Below are 17581 nucleotides of genomic sequence, written 5' to 3'. Positions count from 1 at the left end.
GACAAATACAGACTGGTACACAGAATTACAGAAACTGAATTCTTCAGATACCTTGTGCTGTACCATACAATTTCAAAGAGCATCAGAAAAATATTAAAAAAAATTCTGAATTAAAATAAAAGCTGGAAGTCTTTCAGTGAAAATCAAATGAAAACATCTATAAGTTACTCTGCAGGCTTTTGAGACTGGTGAATGACAAATTATGCAAACAAAACGTATTTAAGAAATTTCTCTTCAGCTCCAATTATCTGCCACCTGCTGACCAATGCCCTGCTGACAAACAAAGCTGCCCATCAGCCAACGTCCAGCAATCCCCAAGCAGTGGCTACGCACCCACCCCAGCCAACTCCCCACAGCTTTATGGCATTCCGTATGGCATCAGGTGGTGTGGAATAACCCCGGGCCTCATTCATGCACTATCCTGGCTCTGCCCTATCCCCTGCATCATAAAGACACACTATTTTTCACACCTCTTCAAGAAATAGTTGAAATACCCCTCCCGTTGCTTTGAAAGTTTGTATATATGCATAAGTGAGTTCACAAAAGAATGAAAAATGTACATATTCTATCAAGTTTTCTTCTGCACTGTTAAATACCGAGACTGTTTTTCTCACTCAAAATTGAGTGCCCCTCTTAGAGGAGGGGCAGGGTAGTACTCAAGCTTGTAACAATTCTAAGTGTTGTTTACGTAGGGACTTTCCGGGTCCCAAAATGAATTTCTACTGACACAACCACAATGCGTGGAAACAGTAAATAAATGAATGCTTCACTTCTAAATTACCATTTTCTCTCAAAACTCTAATTTTGAGTCTGTTCCAAAGCAAATTTATACAAAGGATCAAATTCTGAAGTTTAAATACTGCATCTGAGTATCAACTTATCTTTTAATTCAGATTTTGAGGAATAGAGTAAGGTTTGCTCTCTTAGTCTTGACATTTAGAGGAATTGCTTCTCCCCATGAATTTTCCAAGAGATACTCTTGGTGGCACCAAACCTGAAAAAATGCTAAATCAGGTATTTCTACTCATACCTGGGTCTTGCAGATTTGTGGTGCTGACAGGTTTCTTTAGTTCATATCCCAAGAGATACAGAGCAAGGCTGGGAGGACTACATTCAAGAGACGTGATGAGGAGATTCAGAATATGGATCCTTGTCTCATGATGGATTCGCGCCCGCTTCTTTTCAGGCTCCAGCTCTTGATTAAAAAAGATCAAGTGAGAAATGAAGTAAATAAATGCATTTAATGGAACAATTTTCAGAGACTTCAGATTAAATGCAATAAAGTTAAGGCATCAGCTTATATTAGTGCAGAGAAGTATAGGACCAAAGTTTCAAATTACTATTAGTAAAACTCTAAATAATACATCCAGAGCCATGGTAAATGATCCTCTTCTGAAAATATACTCAATTTCTATTAGGTTCAGCATACAATGGACACAGCTTAACCAGACATTGGTGTTTTTCATTCTGTTAAGGGTCTGTCTCTACAGAATGTAAGAAAAGTTTTTTTTCTGACTTAAAAGCCTTTTCTTTCATTAATCTCATACTGTGCAAAGATAAATGTAAATCATTTTTAAGAAGCCTTTTTTACATACCTTCATCTGGATTAATTAATTCTTCTGCATCTTCATTGTCCAAACATTCCACAAACCCGGCCATCAGCTTCTGACTTGTACTCTGCATTCATCAGTGGAAGGATGGAAATTAAGGGGATTTTAAGAGTATTAAAAACAACAACAATTCACTCGACAGAAGCTGTTGACAAAAATTAACCTAGTAACCTGGTTACTAAGCATGAAGAGTATATACTAAGCTTAGCAAGTAGCCACTGAGCAGGAGAAAAATAAATCTACAGTTGTTACATACGCTGAATTATCCTCAGAAGTTGAAGACTACAAAGTCAAGAAAAGGTCTCAGTATCTCTAAGAATACTGTCTTTTTTCTTCTTGCAAAACACATGTGATACTGGTGTTTTTTTTTTCAATTAGTGAAGTAGTCACCATGCCACAGTAAAAGATTTTTTGGAGGTAGGCAGAGATAAGACAAAACAGTGGAGTCCACAGAACAGGAGAAACATGGAGCTGTTAGAGCACATCCACAGGGCCACAGAAATTATCTAAGGGATGGAATAGCTCTGCTGTGAGAACAGGCTGAGGGAGCTGGGGGTTTTCACCCTGGACAAAAGAAGGTTCAGGTGAGACTTGAGAGTGGCCATTAAATATCTAAAAGGGGGCTAAAATAAGGAAGGGCCAGACTCTTCAGCAGTTTCTATTGTGACAGGACAAGAGGAAAAGGTTTCAAATTAAAAGTGGGGAGATTTAGACTGGATATAATGAAAAAGCTTTTTACTATTAGGATGGTGAGGCACTGGCACAGGTTGCCCAGAGAGATGGTGGATGCCCCATCCTTGGAGATGTCCAAGATTAGGCTGGACCAGGCTCTGAGCAACCTGATCTAACTGCAGGTGATCTTGCTCATTTCAGGAGAATTTGACTAGCTGATTGTTAAGGGTCCCTTCCAACTCAAATGATTCTATGATTGTTCTAATGCATTTGAACTAGAAACATAGCTCTGAAAGTAACGTTACATAGCACTAGGACTTCTCCACTAGTTTGTCATTCCTGATCCAAACAAACTTCAACTTACCTGATCATGTGTGAAATCACCAACTAGTTTTATCTGGATGTTGGAATTACAAGAAATGCAGCACAAAATCTTGGCACTTTCAAAAGCAAGTTCAGGATTGCTGTTTCCGTGATAAAGATACCTTCAAAAATACAAGATTACTGTAATGCCTGAAGCATTTAACACTACTCCATCAAAAGTATATGCTGATATGCAAATTTAATAATGACTCCCACAAGTTTCATCATTCTTTTTATCCAATATCTGCATCTGGTCACAGATTCACAAGAAACGTGGAGAAAGTACCTTCAGCTCACACAGAAATGAGCATCACTGATCACAAAGACTACCTAAATTCAACGGCTATCTATTCCTACAATAGGCAAGATTTAAAAAAAATAAAAGGATCTTTAAAGACACACTTTTTTTTAGCTACTCATCAACTACTGTTATGCGAAAATAAAAGTAATAAGGCAAAAGAAAGACAAAAAAAGAACCTGATTTCTCAGAATCTCACTGCTTTTTTATGCAGTCTGTTCTACTATTCGGTGTTGGTTTGTGTGTGAAGTCATGGCACAAATCACATTCACATTCACAATTGTTTCACATTCAATACAGTAACTAATGGACAATACTATAAAACACGTAAATGGTCAACAGCAACAAAAAGAAGCTTTCGGTTGTCTTCTGCTCCATGACATCCACACAAAGTATGTGTCAAATTGAAAATTATATGCCAGGGAACCACTGCATATAAGGAAAACTGAAAGAAATTATGAGGAAAAAGAATAAAAAGAAAAAATACAAAGACAGATTCCAATCTTGAGAAGCACCGCCAGCTGGTAAAATGAAAGAATAGGGATCCAATGACTTCCAGGCCTACAAAACTCCTCCCTTCTCAGTACTCCGAACGTACCTAGCGATATTCACCACATGATCGGCCTTTTTGGTGCGGGGATTGATTCCCTGAAGCAGCTGCTCCAGTGGTGTGACAATTAAAGAAAGATGGCTTTCCCGTAACAGATCCATAAACAGATTCTCTTTCTGCAGGGTTAAGTTTAGAAGTGCAAGGCAATACTCTACTGCTTTCTCTAAATGCTTCTTCCCTGCAGTGCACAAACAAACAAGAACAGTGAGAAAAAGAAAGGAGCAGTTATACAGGCCACATTCATCATCGTAATTCACCAAGTGTTGTACCAAGAAAGAATTCCATCAGTTATTTACCACTAGGAAAATTTCCCACAAAACACAGTTTCTGTATGGAAGAGAAACAAAATCAAGTTGAAGTTATACAGCATCAGCTTCAGATCCTCTATAGTATGCAATTCAATTTTACATGGAAAATAAATTCTAGGCACGTACCAGGAAACGGGGCGTAAGTATCCAGCTGCTTAACCCCTTCCTCCAGCAAACTCAAAGACAGTTCCAGCATTGGGGACTCATTCAATAGATGATACATCAAATTGAATCCAGGTGGTTTGTATGCTATTATTTCATCTCCTAAAGGCAGAAGAAAAAAAACAAAAAAACATAACATAGAAAAAGTTTTATTGCTCAAGCAAGCCTGAGCTAGAAGCAAGCAGCAGAATTTAGAAGCATTCTAAATTAATGAAACTTACTGCATCCAAAGTCTCCAGAGCTTTTCTTTACAGATAAGCCATTATGGTAGCTTAGAAAGTTTGGAAAGAGCAGTAATACCAATTACCATTAATCTTCAGTATCTAATGGCTTGATTTCAAATCTAACTGGTTAGACTCTCCCTCAGTTGATCTTCCTTGAATTCAGATAAACAACAGGATTTTATACTACATGTTAAATAGCTATGTTAAATAGTTTTGTGAGACTGAAAAGTAAACTGAAAAAAAACTTTACATCTCCCAAAACCTGCATGAAGATCCAAAAAACATTTCCAGAAACCAATGTTGAGAAGGTCCACTGAACCACTGTTTCTTATAGTCTAAGACCCTTGCTTATCTGCTGCAACAACATATGTAAAATTAAGAGAACAACTGGCCTGAAGCATCAAGTTCCTCAATAAAATAAAAGCAAAATTTAAATTAACCTTTAGGTTAAAAACAAACTTTAAAATTAACCCTACGCATAGTTGTGATTTAAATAAAGACAAAAAAAAAAACAAATCCAGGAGAACAAGTCCCCCCCCAAATTTTGGATTTTACTTTTTCACATGTGAAATGTGGGTTTTAACCAAATCAGCAGTGCAAGAGAAATGTAAATCACGTTCGTGGCAGAGCTAGAGATGCTAGAAATAATTTTCATGAAGTTTTACTGAATCAGGAGTATAATTCCCCATAGTATGCGGACATTTTTTAATGCCTTCTATTAATAATCTAATTAATATCTCATTGCCCCGACTTATCTTTTTGCCTGCTTACTTGCTATATTAACAAGATCACACGATAGAGGCAAGAGAGCAAACAAAGTTACAGATCTGTTTGTCAGTGAACAAATACAAGAGAATGAACAAATTAACCTTGTAACTCCACATATTGGTCCACGAAGTCTTCAAGTTGAGGTTCGTAGTCCCGCAGCAATTTGTAAAATACCTCTAGTACCACCTCAGCCACTTCCCACTGTAGATAATCACAAAATAAAGAAAACCCATACGCACAATGACTAATGCTGCAGCAACAAGACCAGAATGCAATGACATCGTTGATCACATACACAGCATGACTGTCTCATTCTAAAGTACTATCCCACAACACTTTGGTTAATCCATCACAACAAATAATTTGAACTGCCAAGCTTCCTTTTTGAAGTAAAATGGAACACTAGAACAGATTTACTGTCTATTTTGTCCTCTCTCCTATATTACGTATATAAGTGCATTAAAAACAAGTAATAAGCAGACTATAGGTATACAGCTGGTAACAGTTCCTTAACAGCTTTCAGAATACAGTGTAGCATGTATGCTCATTCAAAAGGAAATTCAAACTCCTTGCTTCATGGTGAAAGAAACATTCACTGAATTAATAAGGAGGAAAGGACAAAAGTGACTTAGATTTCAGAATGTGCGGTTCAGAAGTCATTAGCCAATTGACTCAAATAATTTTTATCACAGAATGCATAACCTAACTATATCTAGAAATAAAAATTATTCCTTTACGAGCAGCCTGCTCTTTTAAGTAGCTGAAGGTCCATCTTCAGCAATGGATCACTCACAGTGCCAGGTTCAGTATAATTCTTACCACTTCCGTTCTAAGCTTTTTAGAAACAATCACTGTCAGAAACATTTAGCTTTTTTCACAAGGCAATGATTTTTTTACCCTTCTTTTCCTAGGTCTTCAACACTTTTGTAGTTTATACGGGCTCCTCAGAAGTAGTTCTAATAACATGTGAGTTGAAAAATCATCTGATTACAGAATTAACTGCCCCAAGTTACCTGTGCTGGATCAAATTTGCATATAACACAGCTTTTCAAACAGATCTAAACTTCATAATCAATTATCAAATTATAAAATCAAATTACATATATACCAATATATCCTAAAAAAAAAAAAAAAAAAAAGAATTTCAAGCAAACATTACTTTTTCAGCAGCTCTTCGGTAAGCTCTGGTGCGGAATCGAAGAAACACGGAGTCCCTCAAGAACTGAAGATAGGGATCAAAGCCTGGTGGGCGGAGACCTGCCCCCAAGTTTGAGGGGAATGAACTCTCTACAAGTGTGCTGATGAGTCGACAGAAGGCACGGGTTAAAGGATACTCCTCACATCTGGATTCAATCTCATTCAGTTCAACCTTCCCAACAGGACAGCAAAAACAGAAAAGCAAAGATTTTGAGTGAGAAAGGAAAACACAGGAACAAATAAGATAAAGGCATAAACTATCAAACTACTCTCAGTGAATTGACTTCACTGCACTGTTGTCCAGAGAGCATCACAAACAAAGCAAAAGCAGTGAAGCAACAATACTGGCGTTTAAGTTTAGCAATACACTCTTCATTCATTTCTGAGTTATTTGGAGATGCACTTCAGAATTGCACTTAGCTTTTAATAACCATTTTATTAAAATGGAACTGAATTGTATTAAGATATAGTAAAAATGTCTCAAATACAGGAAAAATCTTAAGATGAGTGCCAATAAGGAACTGGAAGGTTCAGACACTGCTCTATTACTAGTACAATGCTACACTAGATTCATAAATGTATAGAACTTCCAGAAATTGTAACAAGCCTCCAAATTTACCCTGTACTCATATGCAGAAGATGAGACAGTCTGCCTAGGAACAAAGAAACTCTTACCTCAATCCCAATTGCTTGTCTCTGGCCTGGAGTTCTCACTGTTTGCAATATCTTCAGAACAGAAAGAAAACAGATAAACAATATGCTTCACATCATCAAAGCATTTCTCCATCATTCTTAACAGTAGTAAAAGGTACTCATCACCTTGTAGCTGTAAGCAGTTTTCTATATCCTCTAAAAAACTGAAAAGCTAAGATTTGTCTGTCTGAAAGGCTGAATTAGGTATTATATACTTACACATTTCTAGTTCTGCGTCCTCAGAAATCTGCATCATGTTCATTAAAAAAAAAAAAAAACAAAGTTTTTCACTAATTTATTAATCTTCTTCTGATAGTAGTCACAGAAAAGGTATTTTCCTTATTATCTCTTTCAGCAGTATATTTTAGGGAATGTAATAAATTAGGAAGCAGAGGTGGTGAGCATTTAAAATACTACTACTACGAGATGTCATCACTGTCAGAGCCTGTCAATTAGCAATTAACAATAAGCCAGCAGTCACAGCTCGAATCATAGAACGGCCTGTGTTGAAAAGCACCATAATGATCACCCAGTTTCAACCCCCTGCTCTGTGCAGGGTCGCCCACCACCAGACCAGGCTGCCCAGAGCCACATCCAGCCTGGCCTTGAATGCCTCCAGGGATGGGGCATCCACAGCCTCCTTGGCAACCTGTTCCAGTCTGTCACCATCTTCTGTGAAAACCTTCCTCCTAATCTCTAACCTAAACCTCTCCTGTCTCAGTTTAAAACCATTTCTCCTTGTTCTATCACTATCCACCCTTGTAAACAGCCATTAAATGCCTCAAGTTCTTTCAAACAAAACAGAAATGAGTCTGATCTACAATGCACACTATAATGTAATTCCATTCCTTATGATTCTTTGAGTTAACAAGACTGAAAGTATTTTCATTTGAGATCACATATATTACACATATTCTTTAAAAAAACAAAAACAAAAAAAAAACCCACAATGGAAAAATACGTAACCTGTAAAACATTAATTATTAATAACAAACATGGAGGGAAAGAATATATTGAATATACTGGACTGTCTGTTAGAAAGTGTACAGAGCCAGTGAGATCTGAGACATAAAACCATACCATTATTTTCAAACTGGTTTCAAAATATGAACTGCCTTAACTAAGTGAAAAACCTGATAATCAATAATGGAAAAGAGAAATCAGTAGAAAATGTAATATCATTGGTACAAATGAATCATTTAAACACAATGACAATTTTATCAAACTGGGATGCTAGAGCTGTAAGAACTGAAAATCCTAAATTACCTGGGTGTATTCCAGAGATTGCCAAAGTGAAGCAGCTATTTCAGGAGATTTCCCAAAAGCAGTAAGAGTTTCTAACAATTCAGCTTTCAAAACAGGAGGAATGCTGCACTGCAGAAGTCCCAGAATGACCACCACTGGTGTCCACTGAGGGTGTTCACAAAGAGCCAAGCGAGCGTTCTCACTCTGGAGTTCAACATAAAAAAAAGTTGCATGCTATCATTTTGCAGATTATTCATGACTTATAATCTCTAACTCACATTTCAGTAACAGCAATGATAATTGCAGAGGTGCACAAAATATCAGAAGAATGGCAGACCGTCCCAATGCAAACAACTTTCATTCAACAAAAGCCCAATGTAATGATGCAAATTTTTCCTAAAATTGTACTGAAATTGCTGCTATCCATAAAGAAAACTTATGTGCATTATAACTTTGTTATAATTGCCTTTCTTTTTTTATATGGATGCACATTCATGCAACTAATCCTAAGCAAGTACCTAAATTCTATCTGGACATCAGTTAGGAACTTGCATGAAATAGTTTAAGTCTAAGAGCAGGACCATCACCGTTGTAAGCTCATTTGAGACACTGATTCACTCTGAAGCACTGGGCAAGATCAAGCCTCTGGTCTCATTAAATGATAACTGCTCACATCCTCAGATGTTTACTTCTTCCTAGGTTATGGTTTGTTAGTGCTAAGATTATACTTTTTTCTCCACTCATTCAATGCTGACATGACAGTTAATGTAGGTTTCACTGAACAAATTTGGCTTTCAGGTCTCAACATCAGCAGATAACTTTTTAAAAGCCCAATTAGTTTCACTGATCTGTCCTGTGTATGTGCCAGTAAAATTGTGGGCATCCTGCTAAATCACAGAATTTTTAGGCTGATATTCTTCAAACTTCTAACTGCAGACCCTGGAGGGGTCTTTAATACAAAGGACTGAATTCCACAGTATCCCAAGTTATACAGGTAATTCAAAATATAAAGCCTGTTTTGCAGTTTCGTTTTCTTAGATTTCCACTTCTGGCCACTCCATGGCACATTTTGCATTATTGGTTTGGGGATATTTTAAATTTAACTCCGGAGGCAAGTTTCAGAGGGATTGGTTTCCTTGCCAAGTTTCTACCATTTCTATGTAAAGTCTACTATTTTTGCTTTCCAGAAGTCCTTATCAAAGAACTTTCCTACTCTCTAAGCATTTCTTTTGAATATATCTCAATTCTGAAGGACATCCTCATGACAGGAAAGTGTCAGGGAAGCGAGAAAATCAGTAACATTGGCAATGTGTTTGGTCATAGAAGTTATGTTTCATATTTGTCATACTTTTCAAGTTCCCTAATCAAATGAAAAGAGCTGCTAGGTAAATTTGCCCTGAATATCTTTTTGGTCAAGTGAACATTTACAGCTCATCAGCTGAATTATGACCTTCATGAAAAAGCAATAGATTAAAGAATAACAAATAAAATGTCACTTACCCAATTCACTATAACAGTGGTCAGCTGTAAAAAGGCAATTAACCCATCCTGCTCCTTCTGGGTGATTCCTCGGAGAGGCAGGTGACGATACTGAACGCTGTCTGCGCTCGGCAAGTCTTTCCTTAAGTGTTCATGATAAAGCATCAAAGAGTGGAAAAAGTGCTCCCAGGAGACAGGGCTGCCACCTGCTCCTTGGATGTTTTCCGCTAGAAAAAAGACAAAAAGGTGTCAAGATTTTTTTTTTTTTTTTAACTCATTCACAGGCCAACCAGGAAGGTAGTTAAATTTAAAAGGAAAACTTTCTTATCTTGACCCAACAATAAAGTTCAAAAGAAAACTATTGTTTCTGGAATGTTTCTGTTGTTTTGCTGGAAGTTGTTTTGCTTCTTTGACACGAAAGACATGAAAGTGCTAATACAAAAAGCCAGTAGAAGCAAGTTTTCTATTTTATTAATCAGAATGTTTGTAATACTCCTTGAAAGTATTTTTCCAATTCGACCAATGCAAAATACAAAACAATCTGTTCTTTTACAATTTCTTATACGTGTAGTATTTCTCAAAATGCTTCTGGAAAACAAAACAAAACAAACCCTTAGGAAAGGTAGCTACATTTAAAATACATCTAACTTATGTTGAAGATATTACCTATTTTATATTTCACCTTGAGCTACATTAATATTTTGCATCTTGTTGTAAGCCATGCCTTTTTAAAATGCGCTACTGGGCTAAGCAACTTAGTTGCTAAGGTACTCAGACAATTACTTAATCAGCCTTTTTTTTTCCCCTGACTTACATTTTCAAGCAAAACATTTCAATTTCATCTGTGTACTACTAATGCAAAGCATAAAGCCACAGTTCATTTCACACGAGTCTTCATTTGTTATTTTATTACATTAGAAGGAAAAAGAGACAAGGAGGAGCTGAGGTTTCTCATTTCTCTTACCGTGACTACCACCATTGACTTTCAGCAAACTAAAGCAGTAATGAGCACACTGAGGTCCACTGGCCAGTCCCCGCAGCATTTTCAAGTATGGGATGTAAATTGTGGAGGGAAGAAGATCTCCCATTTGCCTGACAAACTTTGACAAGACAACCTAGAACAAATAAATTTCAGTGTTAAAAAAAAAAAAAAAAAAAAAAAAAAAAAACCTAAGTATTTTAGGAAAACAATAGGCAGGCAAAGTGAGAAAAAAGACTCTAAAGTTATCATAGGGGATGGGGGATTACACCAAAATGTATGGAGAGGTCATCAGACAGAAAACACAAGACAGAAAACTGCAATAAAACAAAAGTTCTAAAGAGATTAATTAGACACTCTCTCAGTAAATGTATTGACAACCATGAGTGGCTTGCAGTAACTCATTTTAGAGTAAGCAACAATAACCATATCCTGCAGAACAGGACATATGCAGATAAGCCACAGAGAAAAGATAATAATGTCTTCTTAGTGGCTAGCTGTAATTGTGTAATAAGGATAGCAAACTTTTTTTTTTTAACTCACACTATTGTATTGCTTCAGCTTGCAACTATTATTACTTTAATTTGAAGTTAACTGTAAATACTAAAGAAAATAATGTTTTTCCACTTAAAAAATGTACAAGTGACAAATGCAGATAACCTGGCGCTGAGGAGGTCGCTGATGAGCTACTCCAAGATATGACCCCATGATGGTAGATGTCTGCAAAGGCTCTGAAGGACACCAGTATTCAAGGGCAAGTTCCAAATTAAAGGGATCCTTCCTATACAATTCAGCAATCTGTCAGAGAAAGGGGGATGACAAAAAGTATTAACTGTATAAAGACGAGAAGATTATTTCTATGAGTACTGCTTATAGGTAAGCTAAACACATCTGAAACACAAAGCATTCCACACCCGATGTTTCATTTCTTAAAAATCTCTGAAAAATGACAGCTGCTGAACAATAGTATCAGAACAAATGACAGCCAGAGAAATTAAAAAGCATGCATGTTAAATTTTCATAGCTTTGATACTTTCTATCTAATTCCTACAGTTGAAAGTATTGCTAACAAAAGAGTAGCATTTCACCTTAAGCAACCATTTGCTATCTTGCATTAAAGATAAATCTTGTATTGATTTATGAACATACTAGTTGGTATCAGAATCACAAATTTTACCTATTAAAGGAACATACAACTTCTCAGATAATTTTCACTTGTAGCTCTTCAGATAGCTTTACTACATACCTCAGAGCTACTCAAGAAAATATTTCATTAAAACCGTTTCTTGCAATGCCCAACATCTTAAAGGGACAAGCAGTCCCTACGTTAAAGACTGCTATATTTAAAACTGCACACTTGTACATCTGCATGCTAGTTAGTAGGAAATACATACATGTTTTTAAATTATAAATGAACAGAAAATATAAAACACAGTCACTAAATTTAAAATTTCTTTCTGATCTTTTTTAAGTGTCATGAGGCAACTTTAGTGACTAACGTTTAATTAAACATACAGACTGTTTTCTTCCTTTTATTAAAAAAATAGGACAGTAACAAAAAGACCTTTATTCTAAAATTGGTCATAACAAGGGAAATGATGGAATTTGCAATTCCTGCATCGGACTTACAGGGGTCACCTTGCCTAGTTTTCTCTACAGCAAATATAAAATAGTCTTTCAAAAGTCTCATTACAAACACATCACACACAAGAAAGAATTATTTAAATCATTATCAGATTAATTGGCAATAATGGGGAAAAAGAACCAGTTTTCTCCCTATTTACTACAGAAAATTTTGAACAATTACAGAAAGATCAAACACTGGGTGAACAGTAAGGCATCTATACACACAGGTGTTTAGAACTTAAATTCTTTTTGTCAGATCTTAACTTCAACAATAAGAATTTTAAGAATAAAGGTTGTTTCTAAGTTACATTAAAATAATATGTTTATAATATATATCACATTATAATAATCTATAATATAACATATATTTTTATATTTATATATTATAAATTATATATTTATATATATCTTAAGCATAATATATATTTATATTATGCTTAAGAAAACAGTTATTTTAAGGAAATCTTGCTACAAGTTAAATTATAGATATGTAACATTTTCTACAACAACAACAGCTCAATAATTTTTCCACCAGGAGAAACAATGCAGTATTTACTCACTAAACAGGAAAGAACTGATGCTTCAACATCAGAAGGCAGGGCAGTACACTCTTTCCACAAAAACTTACAACAAGGCTCAATGCTTATGTAAGAAAAAAAATTCAATCCAAAGAGGGCAAGACCCAGCACTGAAGTTTATCATTTAAACACAGGCTTTCTGATGAATAAGGAAAGTGATACTTTTTTCCTATGATAATTTAAAAGAAAATAGGGCTTACTAAAAGCATTAAATGCTCCAGATCTCTCCGAAGAGAAATAGGTGGATCGTTTCCCATCTGAATACTCATGTGGATCATGCGAGCATCTTCATCAGCACGGTTTCTCAGCTGCTTCACCTATGCAATTTAAGAATTGGAGAAAAATACCATTCTGTATTTAGCTAAGAACGAGATACAATTGCAGAAATAAGCAAATTCTAAAATTTCGTTGATTTATTTATAACACATCCTACATTCAAAGATTTGTTCCGTCACATTTTTACCGCCAAGGCCCTGACTTCACCAGATGCCCTGGTTTGGCTGTAAAAGGTAAATCCTTTTTTTTTTTTTTATTTTGAGAGGAAGCTAAAGTTAGCTAAATTTCATAGAATGTTTGGCTGTGATCCAAAGGGAGTAAAGAGTATTAGAAAATACCAGGAAATACTGTCTTCTATAGAAAGATCTCTGGACTGCACCTTTCTTAGAAGCCTAAGGCTACTTCTAAATACAGCTAGTTTATCTTTTGAAAAGTTTTGGATTGGTGCAATTGCTTTGGATGTAGGAATAATGTCTATACCAACTAATAGCATTACAATAAAAAAAACGAAGCAATGAGGGAAAAAAAAAAAAAAACCAGTATTTTAGTCAGTCCTGCAAAATTACCAAAAAACAAAAGTGCCAAAAATACCAGTTACTTAAAAAAAAAAAAAAGGATTTAATTTTGTTGCCAAAAAGCCTTTCACAAAGCATGTCATGGGATAAAAAAGCCATGGGATAAAAGCTCAGTTCTATTAAACAAAGATTGAGAAGCAGCCAATCCCACACACCGCAAATTAAAATGCACTGATGCCCAACAGAGATAAGTTCACAGCTCTATAATATAAGTTGAATTGCAGAACTGGATTATCAGCTAAAGAACTGAGTTGTCTCAGAAAGTCAGTTAAAATTAGGGGTAACTATGAAAAGGGTAAGAGCAAAGTATCTAAACCAGTATACTAACAAAACCAATACATGGACAAAACAGTAATGGTAAGTGAAATAGTGAATTATCTAAGTTACTAAAGCTAACTGTAAAATTGTAAGTGTAATGCAGTCAACCAAAAGATTTATCCAAACCATCACTGACAAGCAGCAAATGTACTAGAACTATACAGAAGATTTAATAAAATGCCAAGTTACAGATTTAAATAAAACTAAACAAAGATTATAAATGTCTTAATAGAAAAGGGACCCTGCAAAGCAAACATTTCTATTTCCCTAAAAATTGAGACTCAGTAGAAATAACTCATAAGCTAAGTACTGAATAACTGTAGCTGAACAAAAGAATCCTTTCTACAGCTACATCCTAATTGCCTGCCAATGATTCTTTCCCCTAAAACAACTGGCACTGGCCTCTGTCAAGCAGGAATATGAGCCAGTGTTCAGAATTTTGTCCATGGACTTCTTACAAAATCCTATTTCTAGTGAAGAATCTCTCTTCATAATTAGGCATGAAGTGCAACAAACCACAGGTCTGAACCAAAGCAAAAAAACTGAAGTACTCTTCCTAGAGCCTGCCATTCCATTGTTCAACAAAGAGAGACACAATAACAAACTAACAAACAGCCTAGGGGTTTTCATGCAGCTCTCTGGGATACAGGAAATGGGGCCAGATGCGCAACTATGAAGTCAGCAACTTGAGCCTGAGTCAGTCCCCAGCTCTTCCACCTCCATTCAAATAATCTGCTTATATCTCTTTCATGAAATTTGGTACAAACACAAGAACATATTTCATCTCTGGTGAAACACCGCTCTCCTCAGAACTACCTCATAAAAAAGAAAAGCCATCATAAAAAAGTTCCCAGATTCAAACGTGTTAGCACCTGATTGTTTGAGGAACTTTCATAACATGCACCTCACATACTGCTCATCTACTCAAAATATTCCTAAGGACTACTGCTTCTGTATTACAGAAGACACCACTGTAGGCAGCCTTCAAACAAAGTCCAAAGTCTGTTACAATGCAGTAAGTTTTGTACGCAGGCAACCACTGCAGCAGAAGTACACTGCTAAAGTTATCTACAAAAATTTGCTTGAAATGACATTTGTTCTATGGATATTCTGTGAGTTAAACTGACAGCTTCAGAAAACAACACATAAAACCAACAGATTATAAATTAGGATTAAAGATAAAAGCTATCTCCAGCTTGATTATATGTGCACTCAGAGATTCTCAAGGCTCAAATAATGTGTTCCTGCCAATATTGTTCATTGTAAACTGGCAGAACGAGAACATAATGTATTTTAAAATCCTCCTTCTTTTCCCTCATTGAAAGAAGTAATTATTTGCAACTCCAGTTACAGCTCACCACAATGAAGGTCACAAAATAAAGCTTCTATCAATTAAATAAAAGTATTTCCATAGAATTTTAATTTTCCATGCCCAGATATGAGCTCTTACACAAATAAAACTGTTATAACTGCTTCAAACTTTTTAAAACCCCTTTTGCAGCATTTCTGTTCTAGCTCTTCAACCAACAACTGATGGTACTGAAAGAAATAGCAGAATCCTTCCCTTTAAACATGCAAAAGTTTGTCAGTAGAAGAATGAAATAAACAATGAAGGACAAAAACAGTCTGTTCCTTTAGGTTATACTACTGCCTGTATCAGAAGAGAAAAAAAAAGATTAAAAAGTACACATAGCACCAACAACCTCAGAATTCATTTAGATTCTGAGCATTTAAAACAAAACCAAACCACAACCACCACAATAGCTTGCTTTGCAAATCTCACCACACTGAAATAAAACATGGTTTTTAAAGTGCTTCACTGTGGAAAACAAATCCCAAATGTTATAGATTCCACAAAAGAGTTTTGAAGGCTGATGTCAGATTCTCTACATTTTCTGACCTAAGTTTTGAACTATAGAAGACATGGCCACATTCCTCAAGAACTGCTATTTGCAGAAAAAAGCTTACTTTCATTGGCATGAGCGCAAGGAAGTCTGTGACGAGGTTATGAATCTTGCGAATGTAAAACTCCTCCTGGTAGAAATTTTCAGATCCCACAACAGATTCCGTCAGGAACAGAAAGACATTATCAGCAACCGCTAGCTCTGCCATGGCTTCATCTGCCTCAGTGAATTCTGCAAGAGCTGAGCGATTGAAAAAAAATAAATTACAGCATACAGAAAAAATAAATCACAACTATCTGTTAACAAACTAACATATTTCAGAATATCTGTCTGAAAAACAAGCCAGCATGCTTCTATCCACTAAGCCTTTTTTCCACTGTACAGGAAAACTCCAGACTAGAAAAGACAATTTAATGTAGGGTAGTAGTTTCAATTTTCTTCTGCAAGTAAGATAAAGAGCATAATGCGTTGACCTGACCAAATCTAAGGCTGTGAACTAAGAAGTACAAACCAACCTTAATTTAACGTAAATTACAATGTTTACAATTTCTTTAACAAATATTCTGTAGAAGACTGGATTCTGACTTAGTAGGGAACATGGACAGCTTGTGAAGTACAGGAGAAAAAAAAAAAAAAAAGAGATCTGTCCTCTTAAGATACTGAGGTTTAATATCTCCAGAGGCAAAAAGTCATAAACATGAATCTATTTTTAATTTCAGTGTTCAAGTTCTATTAAAGCAGATAAGATGCAATTTTTCACATTTTTCAATGTATTAAAATCCCTTTCACTTCAATGAGACACTATACAATATTAATGTCTAATGACTAATGATTTCTAAATCTGTGTACGTATCAGAGCAACAACCAAATGCATATACTGAGAAAGCTTAGAAGGAGTGTCAACAGCAGCTTTATCACAAAAGCAAATACCAATGCTTCAAGAAGTCAATGTACTTTGACTTGCAAGCTCAGAATAATGAAGTGCAGTGACTGACTTTGGGGTAATTTACCTGTCACGTCAGACAACTGGGATATTCCTCGTAAAGCCAGCGCCCAGGCTAATCTAACCGTCGCTTGTAAGCCTGGTAGTTTCCAAGGCTGAGACTCCTGAAGACGAGTGTGTATTGTTGCTATGTACTGTCTTTCTGCTAGTAGAGGGAGCCGGTGCATCAGATCTTGAAGAAAAACAAAGCCACAAAGGCAACACCATCACCCCGTGAACGTGGAAACAAACATGCAAAATTCTACCAATTTGTTATAAACAAATAACAAAACTGGTTAAATAACAATGTATCCATCTGCACAGTATAACCTCCCTGAGAAAGAGATCTGTCAGCGTTACCTTCACGATCCTCTGTGCCTTGTTCCAGAAAGCTGACATCAAAGCAGTAGAGGAGTGCCATGAGAAGAGACAAGTTGACGCTGTCCAATGAGCCATCAGCTTCTACTGTTACTTTCTCCAAGTAACTTATGAGGATTAGGGTGTCATCCTTACTCAGCGGTGACTGGCAGGTCCAGACAAAGAGACTTTCAGCCAAGGACTGTCGGCATTCTTTGATGAGGTCAGAAACCTTTTCAAAAGAAATAAGAGTATATAAATGTACTAGCAATAAAAGTATATAAATGTCAAATTGAATGTGTTGCTAGTACTTTTGCAGTCAATTATTATGACTACAGTAAGTGAAAAACAACTCTA

At 36.0% G+C, this 17581-nt stretch overlaps 1 protein-coding gene across 2 annotated transcripts in view; it reads right to left on the bottom strand.

Annotated features, from left to right (window-relative positions):
• Positions 1 to 17581, bottom strand: part of NUP205 (nucleoporin 205) — a gene marked incomplete at both ends in the record, with an annotated part of 44271 nt that overhangs the window by 19151 nt on the left and 7539 nt on the right. Inside the window, 16 exons of one of the 2 annotated variants that reach the window (XM_079548451.1) lie at positions 1031 to 1195; positions 1596 to 1677; positions 2647 to 2767; positions 3542 to 3731; positions 3988 to 4125; positions 5117 to 5216; positions 6175 to 6384; positions 6888 to 6938; positions 8172 to 8354; positions 9651 to 9856; positions 10594 to 10744; positions 11269 to 11406; positions 13013 to 13129; positions 15950 to 16125; positions 16896 to 17060; positions 17198 to 17456. In XM_079548451.1, coding sequence (XP_079404577.1) covers positions 1031 to 1195; positions 1596 to 1677; positions 2647 to 2767; positions 3542 to 3731; positions 3988 to 4125; positions 5117 to 5216; positions 6175 to 6384; positions 6888 to 6938; positions 8172 to 8354; positions 9651 to 9856; positions 10594 to 10744; positions 11269 to 11406; positions 13013 to 13129; positions 15950 to 16125; positions 16896 to 17060; positions 17198 to 17456 — 2452 coding nt within the window. The remainder of the gene's footprint in view (positions 1 to 1030; positions 1196 to 1595; positions 1678 to 2646; positions 2768 to 3541; positions 3732 to 3987; positions 4126 to 5116; positions 5217 to 6174; positions 6385 to 6887; positions 6939 to 8171; positions 8355 to 9650; positions 9857 to 10593; positions 10745 to 11268; positions 11407 to 13012; positions 13130 to 15949; positions 16126 to 16895; positions 17061 to 17197; positions 17457 to 17581) is intronic. The other variant, XM_079548452.1, reaches the window with a different exon arrangement.

This window comes from Tetrao urogallus (genome assembly GCF_951394365.1).
Source record: "Tetrao urogallus genome assembly, chromosome: 1".
NCBI classification, from domain to species: Eukaryota; Metazoa; Chordata; class Aves; order Galliformes; family Phasianidae; genus Tetrao; species Tetrao urogallus.
The sequence above is the reverse complement of the archived record's forward strand: the minus strand, read 5'-3'. Positions and strand labels throughout refer to the sequence as shown.